Genomic DNA, 17,058 nt, shown 5'->3' with positions numbered 1-17,058 from the left:
TCCCTCCTTCACTTTCCAAACAAACTTTTACTGCTTTTCTGAAGTACAACTGACACCACTACGGCTCACTAAAACTGTAGTTTTGGTGGATGAATTTAAAGCTGGAAAACAGCTTTACCTCCATTTTTGCTAAAAGGCCATCTGCATTCATGGATAATCTATTGTAATCTATTACTAGAAAGATTAATCCTATTGGTGCACAGAAATCAATTTCAAGCAGGACTAAAGAAATTCTCCTGCAGACTGGACTCTCTCAATGCTTGACTGCAAAGGCTGAAAGGAAAGCAAACCAGACATTTAGACTGACAGAAACACCACACCCCAAATTTATCTAATCAAGTGGCACGAAATGAGCTGTGGCTCTAGGAAAGCATATTCTCATAAAAAAGTCAAATGAACTTTCAATTCACTTATTCAGTGAACTTCTACCAAACAGTCCCAAACAAAAAAAAAGTCCTGCTCCTGCAACTGGTGACTTCCACTAAAATTGAGCTAAGTTTTTTTAAGCTTCTCCATGATGTGACCATAAGAAAAGTTGTTACTTCATCGGTGCAAGATCACTGAGAAGGAGAGTGATTTTCAATATCCAAGCAGCAGAGCACATCCCACATGCTTCAAGCTCAATTCTAAACCAAGTAAGGACTATGCAATTGCTGACATTTCAAAACATTCACTTCTTCCAGACCAAACATGAAAAGTAGGACTCATCTCTCCTTACAAAGGTCTAAAAATTAGACACACAAGTTTGAACTAGTCACCCAAAACTCCCTTTAATGGTTGGAAAGAAACAGACAGAGTTAATTTTTGGCCTGCTGCGCTCTGTAAAGAGGGAACCCAAGGTCACTAGTCCAGACTTGTGCATCTGATTTTTACAAGTTTAAGCTGGGAAGAAAAATCCTATTCAAAAGTAACTTTGAAGATTTTCAAAACCCAAGACTTATTAATAAAATATGAACGGTTGTTTTGGTTATATTTAACAATAACAAAAAACTGGGTTAAAGTTTAAAAAAATTTAAAAATCAGTAACAGCACTACTGTACAGATGTAAGAAGTGATATCTCTTAGGACATAATCTGTTACAGCTTTGACACAAAGTTGAGCTGTAAGCAACCAAAGGAAGAAAGCCCCTCAAAATCACAATTAGTGTCATGGAAGACACAAGCATTAAAAAGTTATCATACTAAATCTTCCTTTTAAAAAAGTGAACAAATCATTTACAGAAATGGGAGGGCAGGAAAATATTTCACTTCACCTCTCACACGACTGAAAAGAAAAACACAAGGAAAAAGACAATTTTTAAAAGAACTTGAGCAACAGCCAGACAATTACAGGACAAATAAATTTGTTTTGTTTCTTCTTGGTAGGAAGAGCAGCACAGCATTTGCACAATTAGAATTTGTTGTTTATTAAAGTATATGCTGGATGTTAGAGAAAAGAGTAATGCTGACATTTCAGTTATGGTTCTTCCCTCCCATCATCTATTTAGAATATAGGTGAGGGGGGAGTAGGAAAAGTCCATCACATACAGAGCAGACACTGCTCAAACTAAACTCATCTTTAATTTCACAATCTGAGGAAGGTTTGCAGTTGAAAGAAGCAGCTCCAATTTGATTTCTAATTGCAGGGAATGTCTTCCCCCCAAGGACTGGGGGAAGTCTTCCCTAACTCTATGAAGGATTTTAAACTTTGCTTGTCAGGGTTGTGTTAAGTGGCGCAGAGTCCACTTGGAGGCCGGTAGCTGGCAGGGTGCCCCAGGGGTCAGTGCTGGGTCCGGTCTTGTTCAACATATTCATCAGTGACGTGGACGAGGGGACAGAGCGTACCCCCAGAAAGTTTGCTGATGACATTAAACTGGGAGGAGTGGCCGACACAGCAGAAGGGCAAGTGTAGGGTCCTGTACCTAGGGAGGACTAACCCCAAGCACCAGTACAGCTTAGGGGTTGACCTGCTGGAAAGCAACACTGCGGAGAAGGACCTGGGAGTCCTGGTGGACAACAAGCTCTCCATGAGCCAGCAGTGTGCCCTCGTGGCCAAGAAGGCCAATGGTATCCTGGGGTGGACTCAGAAAAGCGTGGCCAGCAGGTCGAGGGAGGTTATCCTCCCCCTCTGCTCTGCCCTGGTGAGGCCACATCTGGAGTCCTGCGTCCAGTTCTGGGCTCCCCATTTCAAGAGAGACAGGGAACTAATGGAGACAGTCCAGCGGAGGGCTACGAAGATGATGAGGGGGCTTGAGCATGAGGAAAGGCTGAGAGAGCTGGGTCTGTTTAGCCTGGAGAAGAGAAGACTGAGAGGGGATCTGATCAATGCTTATATCTAAAGGGTGGATGGCTAGAGGATGGGGCTAGCCTCTTCTCAGTGGTGCCCAGTACAAGGGGCAACAGACACAAACTGGAACACAGGAAGTTCCATCTCAATATGAGGAAAAGCTTCTTTACGCTGAGGATGACAGAGCACTGGAACAGGTTGCCTAGAGAGGTTGTGGAGTCTCTTTCCCTGGAGATATTCAAAACCCTCCTGGATGCGATCTTGTGCAACCTGCTCTGGGTGATCCTGCTCTAGCAGGGGGAATTGGACTAAATGATCTCTAGAGGTCCCTTCCAATCGCTCCCCTTCTGTGATATTTAGTAACAGTATTTTAGTTGGAGGCAGGGGTGGTGGTTACAAAACAAGACAAAAATGATACAAGAACTATAAGTCTTCTCCCTTAATAAACCACACGGGGCATGGCCTCACAGGACTCCTTATGCCAGATTATTATCTTGAGCACAGCAAGAGCAGGGTGTCCCGCTTCCTCTCCATCCTCCCCTTTCCGCTCCATTCATGTGCTCTCCCTCTTCCTCCAGCTCTGAGGCTCCTCTGACTGCAAGGTGAGGGAAGTCAGCCCGCTCCCCAAGTGCACACAAATTGATATGTTTTACCATACTGCAAGATGACTGCCAGACATGACTTGAGCCAAATGGCAGGGGCAGGTGAGAGCTGTTCATTTGACTTGAGCACTTACCCCCACTTTACTACACTTATCCCAGAGGACATGTCCAAACACCATCTCCCCCTCCACGCAGCCCACCCTCTGACCTGCTACCCATTAACCTATTTCAGTCTTGACAGACATTAGCATCCAAAGGAATACAGCCTCAGTGTTTTTTCCTCAAACTGGACTACATCAGAATTGTTTTCAAGCAGGGAAATGAACATTAGAACTTTATACTGCTAGATAAACTCCGAAACAAAGACCATCTGGTGGTTGTGTGCAGATCTGCTGGCTATAACCAAACTAGATATAGGAGCGTAGGACCAGGAAGAAGGCCACAAAGAAAAGACTAGCTACTCCTCTGCAGTACATTCAGATTAAATCTCAAAATTTCTTTTTAAATGATACTGTTTCAGTGCTGTGAGGTGGCTGTGTTACGCTACTGTGAAACAAAAAACAACAGCTTTCCTTTTCTGTTGATTTACCTCTGTGCAGCAACCACGAGAAGGCTATTAGCTTGTTTCTGCAGTATTTCTACCTCTCATTCAGTAATACAAACATAGGCAGAAAGCCATGTTAGCCTCAGTTTATAAAACAGTCATCTATTTTGGTACCTGGAATCACAATTGCTGATGCTATTTCTGGAGCAAATAGATTTAAATGCGCAGTCCAGAAAACTAATGCTTTTGTACCAGTCTCGTGCTTTTTATGTTTTAGGGCACTTTGAAAGTCAGGCACCTACAAGACAACCTTGCTACTCCATCCTTTCTGTTGCTACCTTCATATCCAGGTGCTTCCCACTTCCAGACACAACATCCAGTAAATTACACAAGTATTTTTATAGCTAACATTCTCTATTCCACTTGCAGTCACTTCTTTGCTACTGCTACACATGTAACTTGCATCTGCTCTTAATAGCTTCCAGGCAGGTAATTTTTCAATTTTCTTTTTTACTTAGTAAAGAGCAGAACAAAAATTCACCTCAAATGCCAACTACAAGCATTCAAAAACTCCACTGCAAACCTCAAGAATAATGTGGTTAGGTCATCAGTTACAACCATAATAATGTAAAAATAATATACTTAAAGGGTATATAAAATTCATTATAACTGGATTTTTAAGACTCATCTTCAACCTTTTCCCTGCAACACCTGGAACTAGAAATTGTTTTGGAGGTTTGGAGATTTTTGGTTTGTTTCTTTAAGTTAAGGTCAAGTTTGCTATCAACTAAAACTAGAAAAACTGAGCCTGATACCCCCACCAGCAGCACCAAGTAACAGTTCAATAGCTTGCAGCAATCAAAAAAAACAGGGTTAGGATTTCCTACAAAAGAACAACAATGCCATCATATACATCTGGGACCTGCATAAATTCCATCCCCCTTCACCTCCAAAAGGTGATATCAGAATTGGAGAAATTGCAGAAGAGAATGGAAACAAGGAAGATCACATGTATGAAATGGCTACCATACATAGTATAAAACAAGGTGGATCAGAGCTCCTTAATTTGGAGGGAGATGCTTATGAGTGAGACAACACAAATCTGCAAAATCACAAGCAAGGTAAAGGACATAAAAAAGGAGAACCCAGAGAGTTTTTGTGATTTTTTTACCCCTCCAGTGTTACTAACTACAAACATGCGGCATACGACTCAGGAACTCCCCAAACCACAGATAACTGGAGACTAGGAAAAAGCATTCTGAGGAAGTATCACTACACACTTTACTCCTCCAGTTCTTCCTTTAGCTGTTCTGAGAGACGGAAGATCAGACAAGGAAGCCATTTGGATATGACCTGATATGGCTTCTCTTAGAGAGAGTGAGAAGAGCTGACACTGCTGCTCCCCTTGCTCTTCCACGGTTAAATGCCCTAAACCCACATGAAAATTCCCAACCTTCACTAATGGTTTAACCCCATTCAGAGAAGCCTATTAGTGCTTCGATAGTAAAATATTCACTGTCTCCAGTGAAGTGGCAACAACTATTGTTTGAATTACTTTTCTGAACCCATCATAAACTAAACTAAGACCCTACAACTATTATCCAATCCACGCAGTGAGCAGTCATGAGGTGTAGCGCAGCCTCAGAGAGCTGCCTGATAAATATCAGATCCTGGGTTTCACAGCACCTACAATTCTTCCTCATGAAATGCAAAAGGGCAAACATGGATATTAGCTGCATGTGCACACGAGAGGACTTGCAGACACAGACATACTTACTCTGAAATTCAACAGCCCAGCCTAAGGGAGGCTTACTGCAAGGAAGCTACATCAACTTACACTCCAGCTACATCAACTAGCACATAGCCTTTGCATTAGGAGGACAGCCACATTTTATCCTGCCAACATCATTTGTCCTACTAAACTTTACTGTAATAGGGCATGAACAACAAAGCTCAGTAGGAAGGCGCATCCTTCTAAATGTGTATGTAAACTAAGCCATGAAAATTTCCATCAAAATTTAGAGACCTCTATTCTTTAAGCTCTTACTTTCATGTTTAGAGCAATGTCTGCTCTTTCTTACATTTCTCTCTTAAAAAAAAAAAGAAAGAAAGAAAAGAAAAAGGGATGTTCAAAGTTCAAAGCAAGTGTCATATAAAACAAAATTAGCAATAAAGCCAGCTCACCAGTTAAGAATCAGCAAGTTAAAGGCCAAGAATGGTGAAAGGACAGTTTAGATTTATTTAGCTGAAAGACTTTTATTGCTATTACTAACCAGATTTTTCTTTAAATATTACACCATTTCTCTACACAGTCTACCTGCACTTTTTAACCTGATTATATCCCATTAAAGACATTCTCATATTGAAAATAAGTTCCAAACATACACGAAAATTGTTTAGAGCTTCTGGGCATGTAAAACAAACAGAACACATTGGCTCTTACACATGTTTTAAATTTAATTTGAAATACAGTCTTTGGTTGGCCTTGTCCTCCTGCCTTTCCCCCTGAAAAATAAGAAAGTGTGGTTGCTGTTCTCTTTCTTTTTAAAATGCAGCATCATCCTGGGCTATTACTTTATAGCTGGATGCAGGACTAAATGCAGCACAATTGCCTGAAAATTTTGGAAACTGCAGACATGAAAAGTGAACAGCAGCAAGATTCCACATCTTACTTTAGTGTGCTGTTAAAACTAACTACGGTGATGGGAAAACAACACAGGCAGAAACAAATTGAATGTCAGACAACGATTCACACTGAAACAGTCCTCAGCTAAAGCCCACTATAAAATTTGCACAGTCAACAGGAGCACTAAGTTTATTAAACACAAAGTTTTCAATCACCTTAAGTACTTTGCTCCCTCCATCCCTCCTATGTTCTCCTTGTTTCTTCCTTTCTGAAGGGAAATCTTTCACTCTGGAGTTCAAAGCCCTCTTTATTTTTTTCCTCCAACCCATTTTTCTTTATCCCTTCTCTCACTTGCTCCTTGTTAGTTTTCTCTTCTGCAGTAGCTCTTCCAAAACTTTATTTTCTCCATAATTCACAAACAGATCTTTATCTTCTTCCATTATTTTTCCTCCCTCACAGAAATATTTTTATTTCATGATATAACCTGTGTGAAAAGCCACCTACTGTCATGATATGACCCTTCATGTCATTGTCTAGTACTGGAAAAGAAACTATTTGCAACTCCCTCTCACAGCAATTGTACCCAGACTGGATACAGGTTGCTCCTTCTCCAGGGCCCTTAGCAAGGCTGGCTTTGGAAAGGCACCTCAGTAGCTCCCTCTGTATCCATAAAGTTAGAGCTTTACTGTTTCTCATTCTGAGCAGGATATGAGCCTGAAGATTTCTGGCTAGTCTTCATATTCATAGGAACATGGAAGTTTATGCTCCAAAATGCCTTACTAAGGCGTGTAGTCCCAAAAGCCCACAGTGCTGCTGTTAGGGGGAGAGGCAGAGGGGAAATTGAGCATTCAGATGATTATCCAATGCAAATAAAAGTCCATAAAGCTCCAACTTTAACTATCTGGGTTTTTCAAGATGAAAAAGACAACAACTGCACCTGCTGTTCTAACAAAACAACCGCAGCATTGTGCTTGTCCAGAGCACTGCCCTACCTCTTGACTCATTAATTGGGCAATTTAGCCAGTATCAGCTGCTCTACAGAACCTCTGCTGCAGCAGGATGAAAAGTTTCAGGACAAATAGCAGTTACATCAAACTTCTACTTGCCTGCCCTCTCCTACTGCCTCTTTTAAACAACCACAGGGACAGTCTAAGGTCTGGTTGCCCTAATACCCTGTCACCAATATTGGCCACTGATCAGCGTTCACAGACAGCGCATATGAAACTGGATTAGTAGAGGAGCAGTATTTCTCCTCCTATGCTTTCCTCCTTTCAGGTATTTACATTTAGTGTTTAGGATTTAATGCATGAGGTGAATTTCCCCACCCCTCAGCTTGTCAAATTCCTTTTTAAATCAGCTCATACTTCTGGCCTCAGCAGCACCCTCCAGTAACAAGTGCCACAATTCAGTGATACGCTCTTCTAAACCTGCAGCATGGCAAATTTAATTCAGTGTCATTGGTTCTTATGTTACAAGAAACAAATAATTGCTCCCCATTCACCCTCTCTACACCATTTATAATTCATGTAGCTCTATGAGAAGCTTTTTCCTCAAGCTGAAATCCTAGCATACTTCATCTGCCTCATACAATACTGTGCCACACCTTCAACCATCCCTGCTGCTCTTCCAGTGTCCTATTGGGACAGAAGTAGGGAGAAACAGACCCAAAGGTAGGTGTCATGGCACAAAGTTATAATGCTTCAGTCACTTAGGAGACAACATAATAATGTTTTCTGGTTTGTTCGCTGTTCCTTCCCAAATAATTTCTAATCTTCCTTAAGGCTTTTGACCACATGATGAACCTGGAAAGATCTTTGCTGTTAAAGAGCTTATGGCTAATCTAATTAACATGTTAATTCAGCACTTAAACCACTACTAAAGAAATGCAAGTTTTCCATGACATAACTTGATCTCTAACATTTAAGGACATAGGACAGATAAACACAGATAAACAGTGTTATCAAGACAATAACCTGTTTTGATTGCTTCAACCAGCTTGTCATTCTTCTCTTCTTCAAGCAGTCTGTGGTAATATCCAGGGTTTTGTTCCATGTTGGTTTGGGCCCCACTCACAATCATCCAGATCAATGCACGGTGTTCATTGGGGATGCCTTTCCTGATATATCTCTTCACTGCAAAACAAGAAGTTTAGTGTTTGTTGTTGGTTGTGGGTTTTTTTTAAATAATAATAATAAAAAAGGTGGTATTTTTCTTTTGGAAACGAGCAACAGAAAGTTAAGAAGTCATAGGAAACGAGCAACAGAAAGTTAAGAAGTCATAGGAAAACTCTTGACTAGGATTATTGTGCTTTCTCTCCTGTGCTACCATCTAGGATAAGCATTTCCTTCTCAGCTACATAGTGTATTTTTAGATTCACTCCTAATTTCTTGCCACTCAGACTCCCCACACAGATCTCCAGTTCCAGACTTTCCTCCCTCCTCTATTCCCCCATTAGGATTTTGAATCCTTTCACCTTCTTTCTGCCTTTCTGGATGGAGATATGAACAGCAAAGTTTCCCCTCGATCTTTGTCCTTTTTCATTCAGACAAGCACTGACTTTTTCTTTCCCTACATTACTAATGGCCTCTGACATGATAGCCCTTTCGATTTGCTTGGTTATACTTTAGCATAAATGGCTATGTTAACATAACCCTAGGATTTCAGCTTAGCACCTAACCACTGAAATCACAGCAGAAATGAAATGTGAAATATGTAGCTGCTGTCTAAATAAGTCTCTGAAAGAGCTGAGATGTGAGCGAGCAGCAGATGATTTTTCCTAGAATAACTGGGGAAGTCTTTTCAATTCTAAAGTAGCTCTTATCTCCTGCATCATATTCATCACCAGGGTGTGCTTAGGTTTTGGGTTTTGTTTTTTTAAGCAAATGATTCAGTGTACATAATTAGGATGCAAGATTGCAGGAAGAAGCATCAGGCTAATGACAGCCAAAGCAGCTTCCTCCTGGGAATGGTATGAAAAATATTAATAAGGAGGCAATGCAGCTCACTGATACAGAATCTTGAATTAGCATTATCCCTTCTGACCCAAAAAGGCAGCCAAATGTTTGAAATCCTTCTGGTTTTTCCAAGGAGAATAAACTGAAAAAGGAATCAGACGTTTCTTACTAAGTGGATGAAATCCTATCAATTAGAGTATCATCTTATCGTCCCTAAATTCTATGGGACTCAAATGAGAGTGAAGATTTTTATTCCTCCCACATACACACACAATATCATTTCCTAACCTGGTTTTATCCAGTCACAAAGACCTGTAACTCAAGATACACGCTGCCTGAATTAAAGGCCTTAAAAAACAGCTGAGTGAAACAAGGTTTTACAGCCACCCAGCCAGCTGCCTTCTAAATGCATTCCACCTAATTGCAGCTGCCTATCCTTCAGGAGCCAAAGCTGCTTTCCCAGCATCAACAGAGAGATCTGTGCATCTCTAATGGGCATTTCACCCACCTACTTCCTCTCAAAGAAACATTCCTATCCTTGACATTTACAATAAACATCTGGCCTTCAGGGTAGTTTAGCTTTTTGATGAGAATGTATAATAAGCCTTACAGTCTCTACTGTTCCAACTATAAAGTAACTTGAACTACAACCTTCTTTTAGACAGACTGGAAATAATTTACTTGTTTCCACAGTTGTTTAATAATCCCCACTTCATCTTTTTTTACAAGAAAAAAACTCAAAACAAACCTCTAATGCTCAAGAAATCCTTGAGATGGACATAGCAAATGCAGGAATGAGTATGAGGAACCAGTCCCATTTAGGTCAACAAGAAGAGATGTTCAAATGAGCCTGCGAATGTCTCTAGAAGCAAACTTACTGGCTAAATTACTGGATTATCATATTCTAACACATAATTCCAGTGGTATTTTTTTCTGGAACAACTGTCAATTCTGAAAGCATAGCCAACATCCACATCCAACAACACACATTAAATTCAAGAGAAGCAGGGACAAGCCTTTGACATTGGCACAAGGGGAAAGCAGCCCTGCAGCACAGCGTACACTCGTTATTCCTCAGTGTCATCGTTCTCATGGTAATAGACAGCCGGAGACTTGTATCGCCCCAAGTGACTACCTACCCCAGCTCCCCCACTCCCTGAGGAGTGGAAAAGCCCTTTACATGGTGCTTTTCTTCCTCACATCATTACCATACTTGCCAGGATCCGCAAAATGGCATACAGAAGCAGCAAAGTAGTTTTGAAAAGAAGGACAGTTGCAATTTAATTTGTTTTATATATACATATATTATTTTTATATGTCATATTATATACATAAAATTGTACTGTTTTATACAAATATGCATTTGTTTTGTTTTCTGTAGGCCATCTTCCACATTATCCTCAGGAACTAAAAAGACCACAACAGTCCACACTGCAGAGTATCCCCCCACTGTAACATTTAAGAAGCTTTCACAGATGAAGCTGGATTGTGCATGTGTCTCCAATCACACATCTGACTCCGATTGTAAACCAAGGGCTTGATCTCAAAAGTAGCACTGCTGAATACCACCAAGCCCTGAGTATCCGCATGCAGAATCGCTCCCAGGACAACCACAGTGTACACAAAGCAGTCAAAGCTTTAAAACATGTGAGGAAAGATATTTCTTTATATGAAATTTTTGCCTCTGTTCATTAATAAAATATGAAGCATCATTTTTTAAGCAAACAAAAGCAGCCTTAATAGTTCCCTTACTTCTGACACCCAGTGCCAGTTTCTGCAGGTTTAGAGTCACACTTTATTAATATGTTTTTTCTTGTTACAAGAAACAAAAAACAAAAAAACAAAACAAAACCTGCTGCATGATAGGGTAGTAGTCTAAAAGTACTGATAAACACTAAAGACACCTCAAGAGAAAAATATACAGAAAATAACATTTTTCAATAGTGTGCATTACTTATAGTAAGAAGACTTAAAAAATAAATAAACCACCTTAAACCTGCCTGTCCCTGTTTAATGGTAGAATATCAAAATTTTGCAGGTTTTTACTTCTAGATAAAGTTCTATTTACCTTTTCTCTGCATTAACATTGTTTCATTCTACATCATAGGCTAAGTTTATGTAGTAAAACCCCATTAAAAAAAAAAAATCTTGTCTAAAATATTACAAGAGTGTGATTTTGAGAAGCATCTGCACTTTTCAGTTACTTTTTCAGTTACTAACAATTACTGTTGAATGCTGAGGAAATTAACGTGGACCCTAGAGGAAAAATTCTACAAAAGAGCTAAAACCAGCATACAACAAGGAATTGAAAGTTTTATTTTATGAATACATCACAGAAGAAACAAAGCAGATCTGTGCTGTAAATGTCCAAGTTACAGTCAAACACGAAAACTAAGATGATCCTTCCTTCCTCCAACCCCTGGGCTGAAACAGAAGCAGTCCTGTTACAGCCACTGTTTAGTCCCATTACTTTCACCTTTCACTGTACTTTAACAGCCTCAAAGACTAGAAAGCACCTTCTGCTACTGGTCAGTTTTCACTAATCCACTTACAGCCAAGTTCTTTTATGTAGCACGCTTTTGGTCAGAATTAAGCTACTTTGGGCAATTATGTCAGTCTGTTTGCTCACCTTGTAAACAAGCCAGAGCAGCAAACTGTCTTTTGATCCCATAAAGACAGCAGCTGAATGGAGAAAAGCAAAAATTAAGAGGATCTCAGTAGTGGCAGAGAGCGAGGAGGCAAGTGACTGAACACTAACTGAAAATTCACATGTGCAGAGGCGACAATGAAGGTAACAAGGGTACAGGGAGAAACAAAATACCACAAAAATCACAAAAAATAAGAGACCAGAGAATGAGCAAAATGAACTGTCAGCCAAAATTCCCATGACCCGCCCTGCCGAAAGGCTGTAATCCAGAACAACGGGATACACTGCTTAATTACCGTTGTTAAAATGTAGTCTATTTTTCTTTACAGTAGAACAGAATTATATACATACATACCATCCTGGATGTGAGACAAACACAGTAGCATGTGAACACGGCACATTTCCAAACTGGAAAATTAACACAAGTCATCACTTCCTCCTGTTCACCCAGAGAGGAATTATGAGCTTCTCTATGTGTAAAGACAAATGGGTGTGGAGTGACTGACATATCACTCATACAATGCCTCTCCCACATCTACTCACAGCAGGATGCATTTTGAAAAGGCCCCAGTAGAACTCAAAATAAGGATATGGGTTCACAGACACAGCTATTGCCTCTGGGGAGGGGGAAAGCGGCAAATCAAATGGTCTCAGTTCTAGCTTATGGCCAACTTGCAGCAGAGGGGAAGTTAATCGGAATGAACGGCTCCTGAGCAAAGCTTCAGAGCAACGAAATCAGGTCCTGGAGGAGGGAAATTCAGTGTATCACCAGGCAGACCTTCTGCTCTGACTGCTTGCAAGGAAATCACCGCCAGATCATCTTGCAGTATAAAGCATGCACCAAAACAACTGTTTACATAATACTAGGTGGTTATGCCACATACTTCAATCTTAACACTGATATAAGAAGGGAAGCATTTAAAAATCAGTAACTATACAGGTTAAACTGTTGCTCTCCTGAGGTATAAGTTGAGGATAATGACAGAGGCTTATTGTAACAACTTTGAATTTACACTCAGACTATCTTTCCTCAACATCGTTTATTCCAGTCACTCTCCTTAGAATTACACATATACATGAGAATGCATAGTCTACAAATCCAAGTACCTTTAGGAAAAGTTAGTAAAGTCAAAGATGATGTACCAGCCCACAAGGGCTCACTACAGTCAAGAGCCATTGCCTGTGTCCACTCGGTGGATTTATGGTATGTCATTTTCCACAAACAGTAGTCCACTAGAAACAATTAAAACCACATTAATTATTACTGCTGTTATGTGGCTAGTGGGGCAGCATGACCATCAGTACCAAAGCCTGATGGACAAGTTGACAGATTTGGTCAAAAGTTTTGGCTCCAAAAAAGACCAAAGGCATTCACACTGTTTGTATCACAGTAGCATTCTGTGTCTACAATGCTGAAACAGGGAACACAAAGGAAGAGAAATGTAACAAACCGACAGAAATTCCTAAAGGCTGCCACTGTCAAAGTTCACACATTTTAAGAGAAGAAGGAGAGGAATCAAAACCTGAGATTATTTTTCCACAACAACCAGAAGACTAAATCCCGCAGAATCTCAAAATCCTCACTAATCCAAAATACCACACAGTTATCACTATATTCAAACTTGACACCCTAAACAAAAGCTTCTTTACATTTGGAAGAAAAAGAAGAGAGTAGAAGTAGCTACTTTCTGGTTAGCAGCTATAGCTCGAACCTACATTTTCTGAAATTCCTCAGGCATAAAAACGGACATCCATACACTAAACACACTGTTATACTTAAAATGTCTCACTGGTTGCCATCCCATTCTTGGTGCGAAGGAAAAAAACCCACCCCAAACAACAAAATCACCAGAATTAGCAGTCAAAGTCTGCACCTGAAGTAGAGCTCTAAATATTCAGCTATGTTACTGTCAGTGCCTGATAAACTTTTGCTTAGTTTTACTCACTTTTCTTTAACACACTTCGAGAACTGTGCCCAACTCAAATAGACTCCCAAGAGAAAGCAAGCTGAATAGCGTCATTAAGAACAAAGGGAAAATTTAACTGCTTATATGAAAAAAAAACCCAGAGAATGAGTAGGAGGAAACACACACACCCCCTTTAGTCTCACAGGATTCCCTGTCACTTTCTGACTCCCTCCATTTATTTCTCCCTGTCTCTCCTGCAAGATAAAACATCACTAGAGGTTTTCTTGCTTTTTGACCTGGCCATTAACAGTTCCACTGGCATTTTATCTCATGTTGCATTAACTCCTGCATTAACTTTACTTTCTTCACTTCATAAGGTACTTAGCATCAGTTCTTGGTACACACCTTTTTAGCTGTGAAGTGGACATCATTTTACAAAAGGAAGATAAGGAGAGCTAGAAAATCTCAGCAATCTAAAAAACTGTCAAGAGTCAGCAACTGAGAGCCCTAACATTTTGATCCCTGGGGCTCAAGACAGTGTCTTCTCTATGACCTCATGTCTTTTTAAAGAGAGCACAGAGCAAAGTACAATACAACAAACAGCTGTAAAACAGCATCTTGAAGTGCCAGTGGCCATAATCTCTGAGTTACAGATGTAATAAGGTATTATAGCACATGCTAAAGAAGGATTACCCCTTTGTAAGCTTTAACTCAAATCCACGATCCCCCTAACAGCAGCATACTTGCTTATACATTTTTACTGTTTATACTACTGTTTTTCATCTGAAGACAAAAATAGTATTTAACATTCAAAACCACAAACCAATTTAATGTGATTTATATTGGTTCCAACATAATACACTCTTACCTATAAATAGATATACAGCTCACCTTTTAAACTCTTCTGTATATTGTTGCTCCCCTTTAAGAGCTTGGACCATTTTATTGCTCTTCTAGTGAGTACCACTAGATATCTGGAAAAGAATGCTTCATAGGATGCATAATCAAAGTCGTCTGGCCTTTCAAACCCATATGGATCAACCCTACAAAATAAAAAAAAGAATTCTTGTACGAATGTTTCTACATGCCTACAGCTGAAAAAAAAATATGCAAGTATGCTTTAAATAACTTCCAGTTGCTATTTCTAAAAGAAGCTCAAAACTCAGTTCTCCCAACAAAAACCTACTTTACACAAACTGTTACACTCAATTTAGCATATCAAAGCTGTTTAAGTAAATGAATTTAAACATGCACTCTTCAGTCAGTTTTACAGATTTCACTACTTTTGGAAGTAAGGAGTTTTCAGATTGTGCAAAATTGACCCAAATTATAACCACACAGAAGTCTGGGAGGTATTTTTCTCCACAATACAGACAAACAGTTGAAAAATATGAAGGTATAGCACAACAGCTCAAAAATGGCCTGAACTCACTTTCCACAGAAAAACGACAACAAAAAGTACAAGTGTAACAACTTACAAAGATTATTTTTAAAAGGAGTAATTTCTTAAATTATCTTCATGAAAGTACATGGCTCAGAAAAAACCCACAAATCTTTGTGTCAACCTACCTTCTTCATATGCACCACCAAAATTGCTTATTTTATTATCTTTAATAATTTTTCAGTCTTACATCACATTATCTCAGTCAGCATGGCACTGATGGAGTTTCAGAACTGCAAGTCTGATTCTGGTTTTGCTTGACATATCAAGTCACCTTGCTAATCGAGATTTATGGCAACTTCCCAGGATGCTTTATACCCACTATTTATCACCTGAGTACAGAGCACGGGCTTTGTAGGAGTTAGGCAGAGGGGTCTGTCCACACAGAAAAGTTTGCAAGACAGACATCGAGGCTTAACTTCCAAAACCACAGCCCGCTTCTTTCATGGAGAAGGAGTTTGCCCATGGAGCGACACCGGCACAGCCTTGGGTAAACTCCGGCTCACAGGATTGTCACGGGTAGTAAAGCATGAATCAGAAGAGGAACATTTTAATGTTCAGACCTCAAATAGGTATTACCTAATCGGTAGTTAGAAGAGTCACCTTTGTATTCATGTACTCCTCAAATTTGACACAAAACACACAGGTGTAAAAAATACCAAACCCCCTGATACAGGTTTCTCTGAAGACACACAACGTGAGAATGCACAAAAAATCCTAACACCTCCACAAAAAACCCATCTTATATTTATGACTGCGACTATCCAGGCTGTAAGTACAGATTAATTTCACGCTCAATTCCACTCCTGAGGTAGAAAGGGAAAATAACGAGTCAGGAAGTTCAGTTTTAAGGAAGTTACCTTCCCTCACCTGCCTCCAGGCAGTGAAGGTTATCCTTACTCCCAGGTGCCCTCACGTTAACAGCCACATCGTTTGCCGGTCTGTGCCGGGGCTTTCCCCCAGGGAGGGGGCCTCTCCCCCCCGCAGCCCCCTCGGCCATTTCCCGCCGGCCTCCTGCCGCCCCCGGCCGTTACCTGCGGCCGCCCCCTCATAACCCAAGCGCTCTGGGAGGAACATGTCGCTCTCCCCGGGTTAACCGGTTCCAAATTCACCCTTCAGCACGGCTCCTCTCTGCCCCAGCCCTTCGCGTTTCTCGGCACGACAAGCAGCAAGGGTAAGGGACTACCCAAAAATCCAAACACTCTGCGAGCCACCGCTCCTGCTCCCGCCTCGCTCGCCCCCCTCAGAATGCTGCAGATTCGCAGGACAGTTGTAAAAGCGGCATTTTTAAACGTGACCCTAACCGCCCCGGGAGAGCCGAGGTGGAAGCGGGTAGGCGACTGCAGTGGGTCCCGGCAGGGGGACGGCCACGCGGGCCCGGGGCGGGGGAAGCGAAGCCCTACCTGTACGCCCAGTCCCGCCCGTCTTCTCTCCTCTCCATCGGCCGTCCGCGCTCGGCCTCCCCCCGGCGGGGAGCGCGGCGCCTCGGCCGCGGGATGAGCGAGATCTCCTCAGGCCGAGCAGCGCCGCGGCCCCATACGGAGCGGTTCCCAAGTTCAACTCTCCTGCCGCCCTCCGAGGGGCGGAGGCGGCCGCCGGGTCCCGCCTCCCATGCCAGGGGCCGAGGGCCGGGCGCCGGGCAGGGCAGCTCCGCGCCCGCGGGGCCGGGCGGCGGCGAGGCGGTCTCACACACACCACACACCCCCCTCCCGCGGCTCTGCTTAACCTGCGCGGCCCCCGCTCCGTTCCGCTGCGCGTCGCCGGGCGGGGGGTCTCGGTGCGGGGGGGAGGCCCGGGCACCTCGGCGGCAAACAGATGTTGATCTGTTCTGATCCTGCTTTAGATTTGTGTATTTCACAGTTCTGTCACGTCTTGGAAAAAATGCAAGTATTTTAGTGCGGGGGAAATGTCTCACTAACCTAGGGTGAGAGTGGCCTCAGGTGTGGCCCTTCAAACCTAAGGAATTTTCTCCATAACCAAGGAGGAGAGGTGGTTGTATTAGTATTTAACTTCACTTAATCGGTTTGTGCTTTTTTCCCCCAAATCCTCATGCTCTTCCATTTAATCTTCCC

At 41.6% G+C, this 17,058-nt stretch overlaps 1 protein-coding gene across 6 annotated transcripts in view; it reads right to left on the bottom strand.

Annotated features, from left to right (window-relative positions):
- Nucleotides 1–16,609, bottom strand: part of GRTP1 (growth hormone regulated TBC protein 1) — a 40,525-nt gene extending 23,916 nt beyond the window's left edge. The window contains exons 1-3 of one of the 6 annotated variants that reach the window (XM_075739679.1): nt 16,390–16,609; nt 14,437–14,588; nt 8,011–8,169 (exon numbers count right to left, since the gene is read on the bottom strand). In XM_075739679.1, coding sequence (XP_075595794.1) covers nt 8,011–8,169; nt 14,437–14,588; nt 16,390–16,427 — 349 coding nt within the window. In that variant the 5' untranslated portion in view covers nt 16,428–16,609. Of the gene's footprint in view, nt 1–8,010; nt 8,170–14,436; nt 14,589–15,308; nt 15,656–16,389 lie in introns of those variants that run through there. The other 5 variants (XM_075739659.1, XM_075739669.1, XM_075739689.1 and 2 more) reach the window with 5 other exon arrangements.
- Nucleotides 16,610–17,058: the final 449 nt, after the last annotated feature.

This window comes from Balearica regulorum, chromosome 1 (assembly GCF_011004875.1).
Source record: "Balearica regulorum gibbericeps isolate bBalReg1 chromosome 1, bBalReg1.pri, whole genome shotgun sequence".
Taxonomy (NCBI): domain Eukaryota; kingdom Metazoa; phylum Chordata; class Aves; order Gruiformes; family Gruidae; genus Balearica; species Balearica regulorum.
Note: the sequence above shows the minus strand (reverse complement) of the source record. Positions and strands in the feature narration are given on the sequence as shown.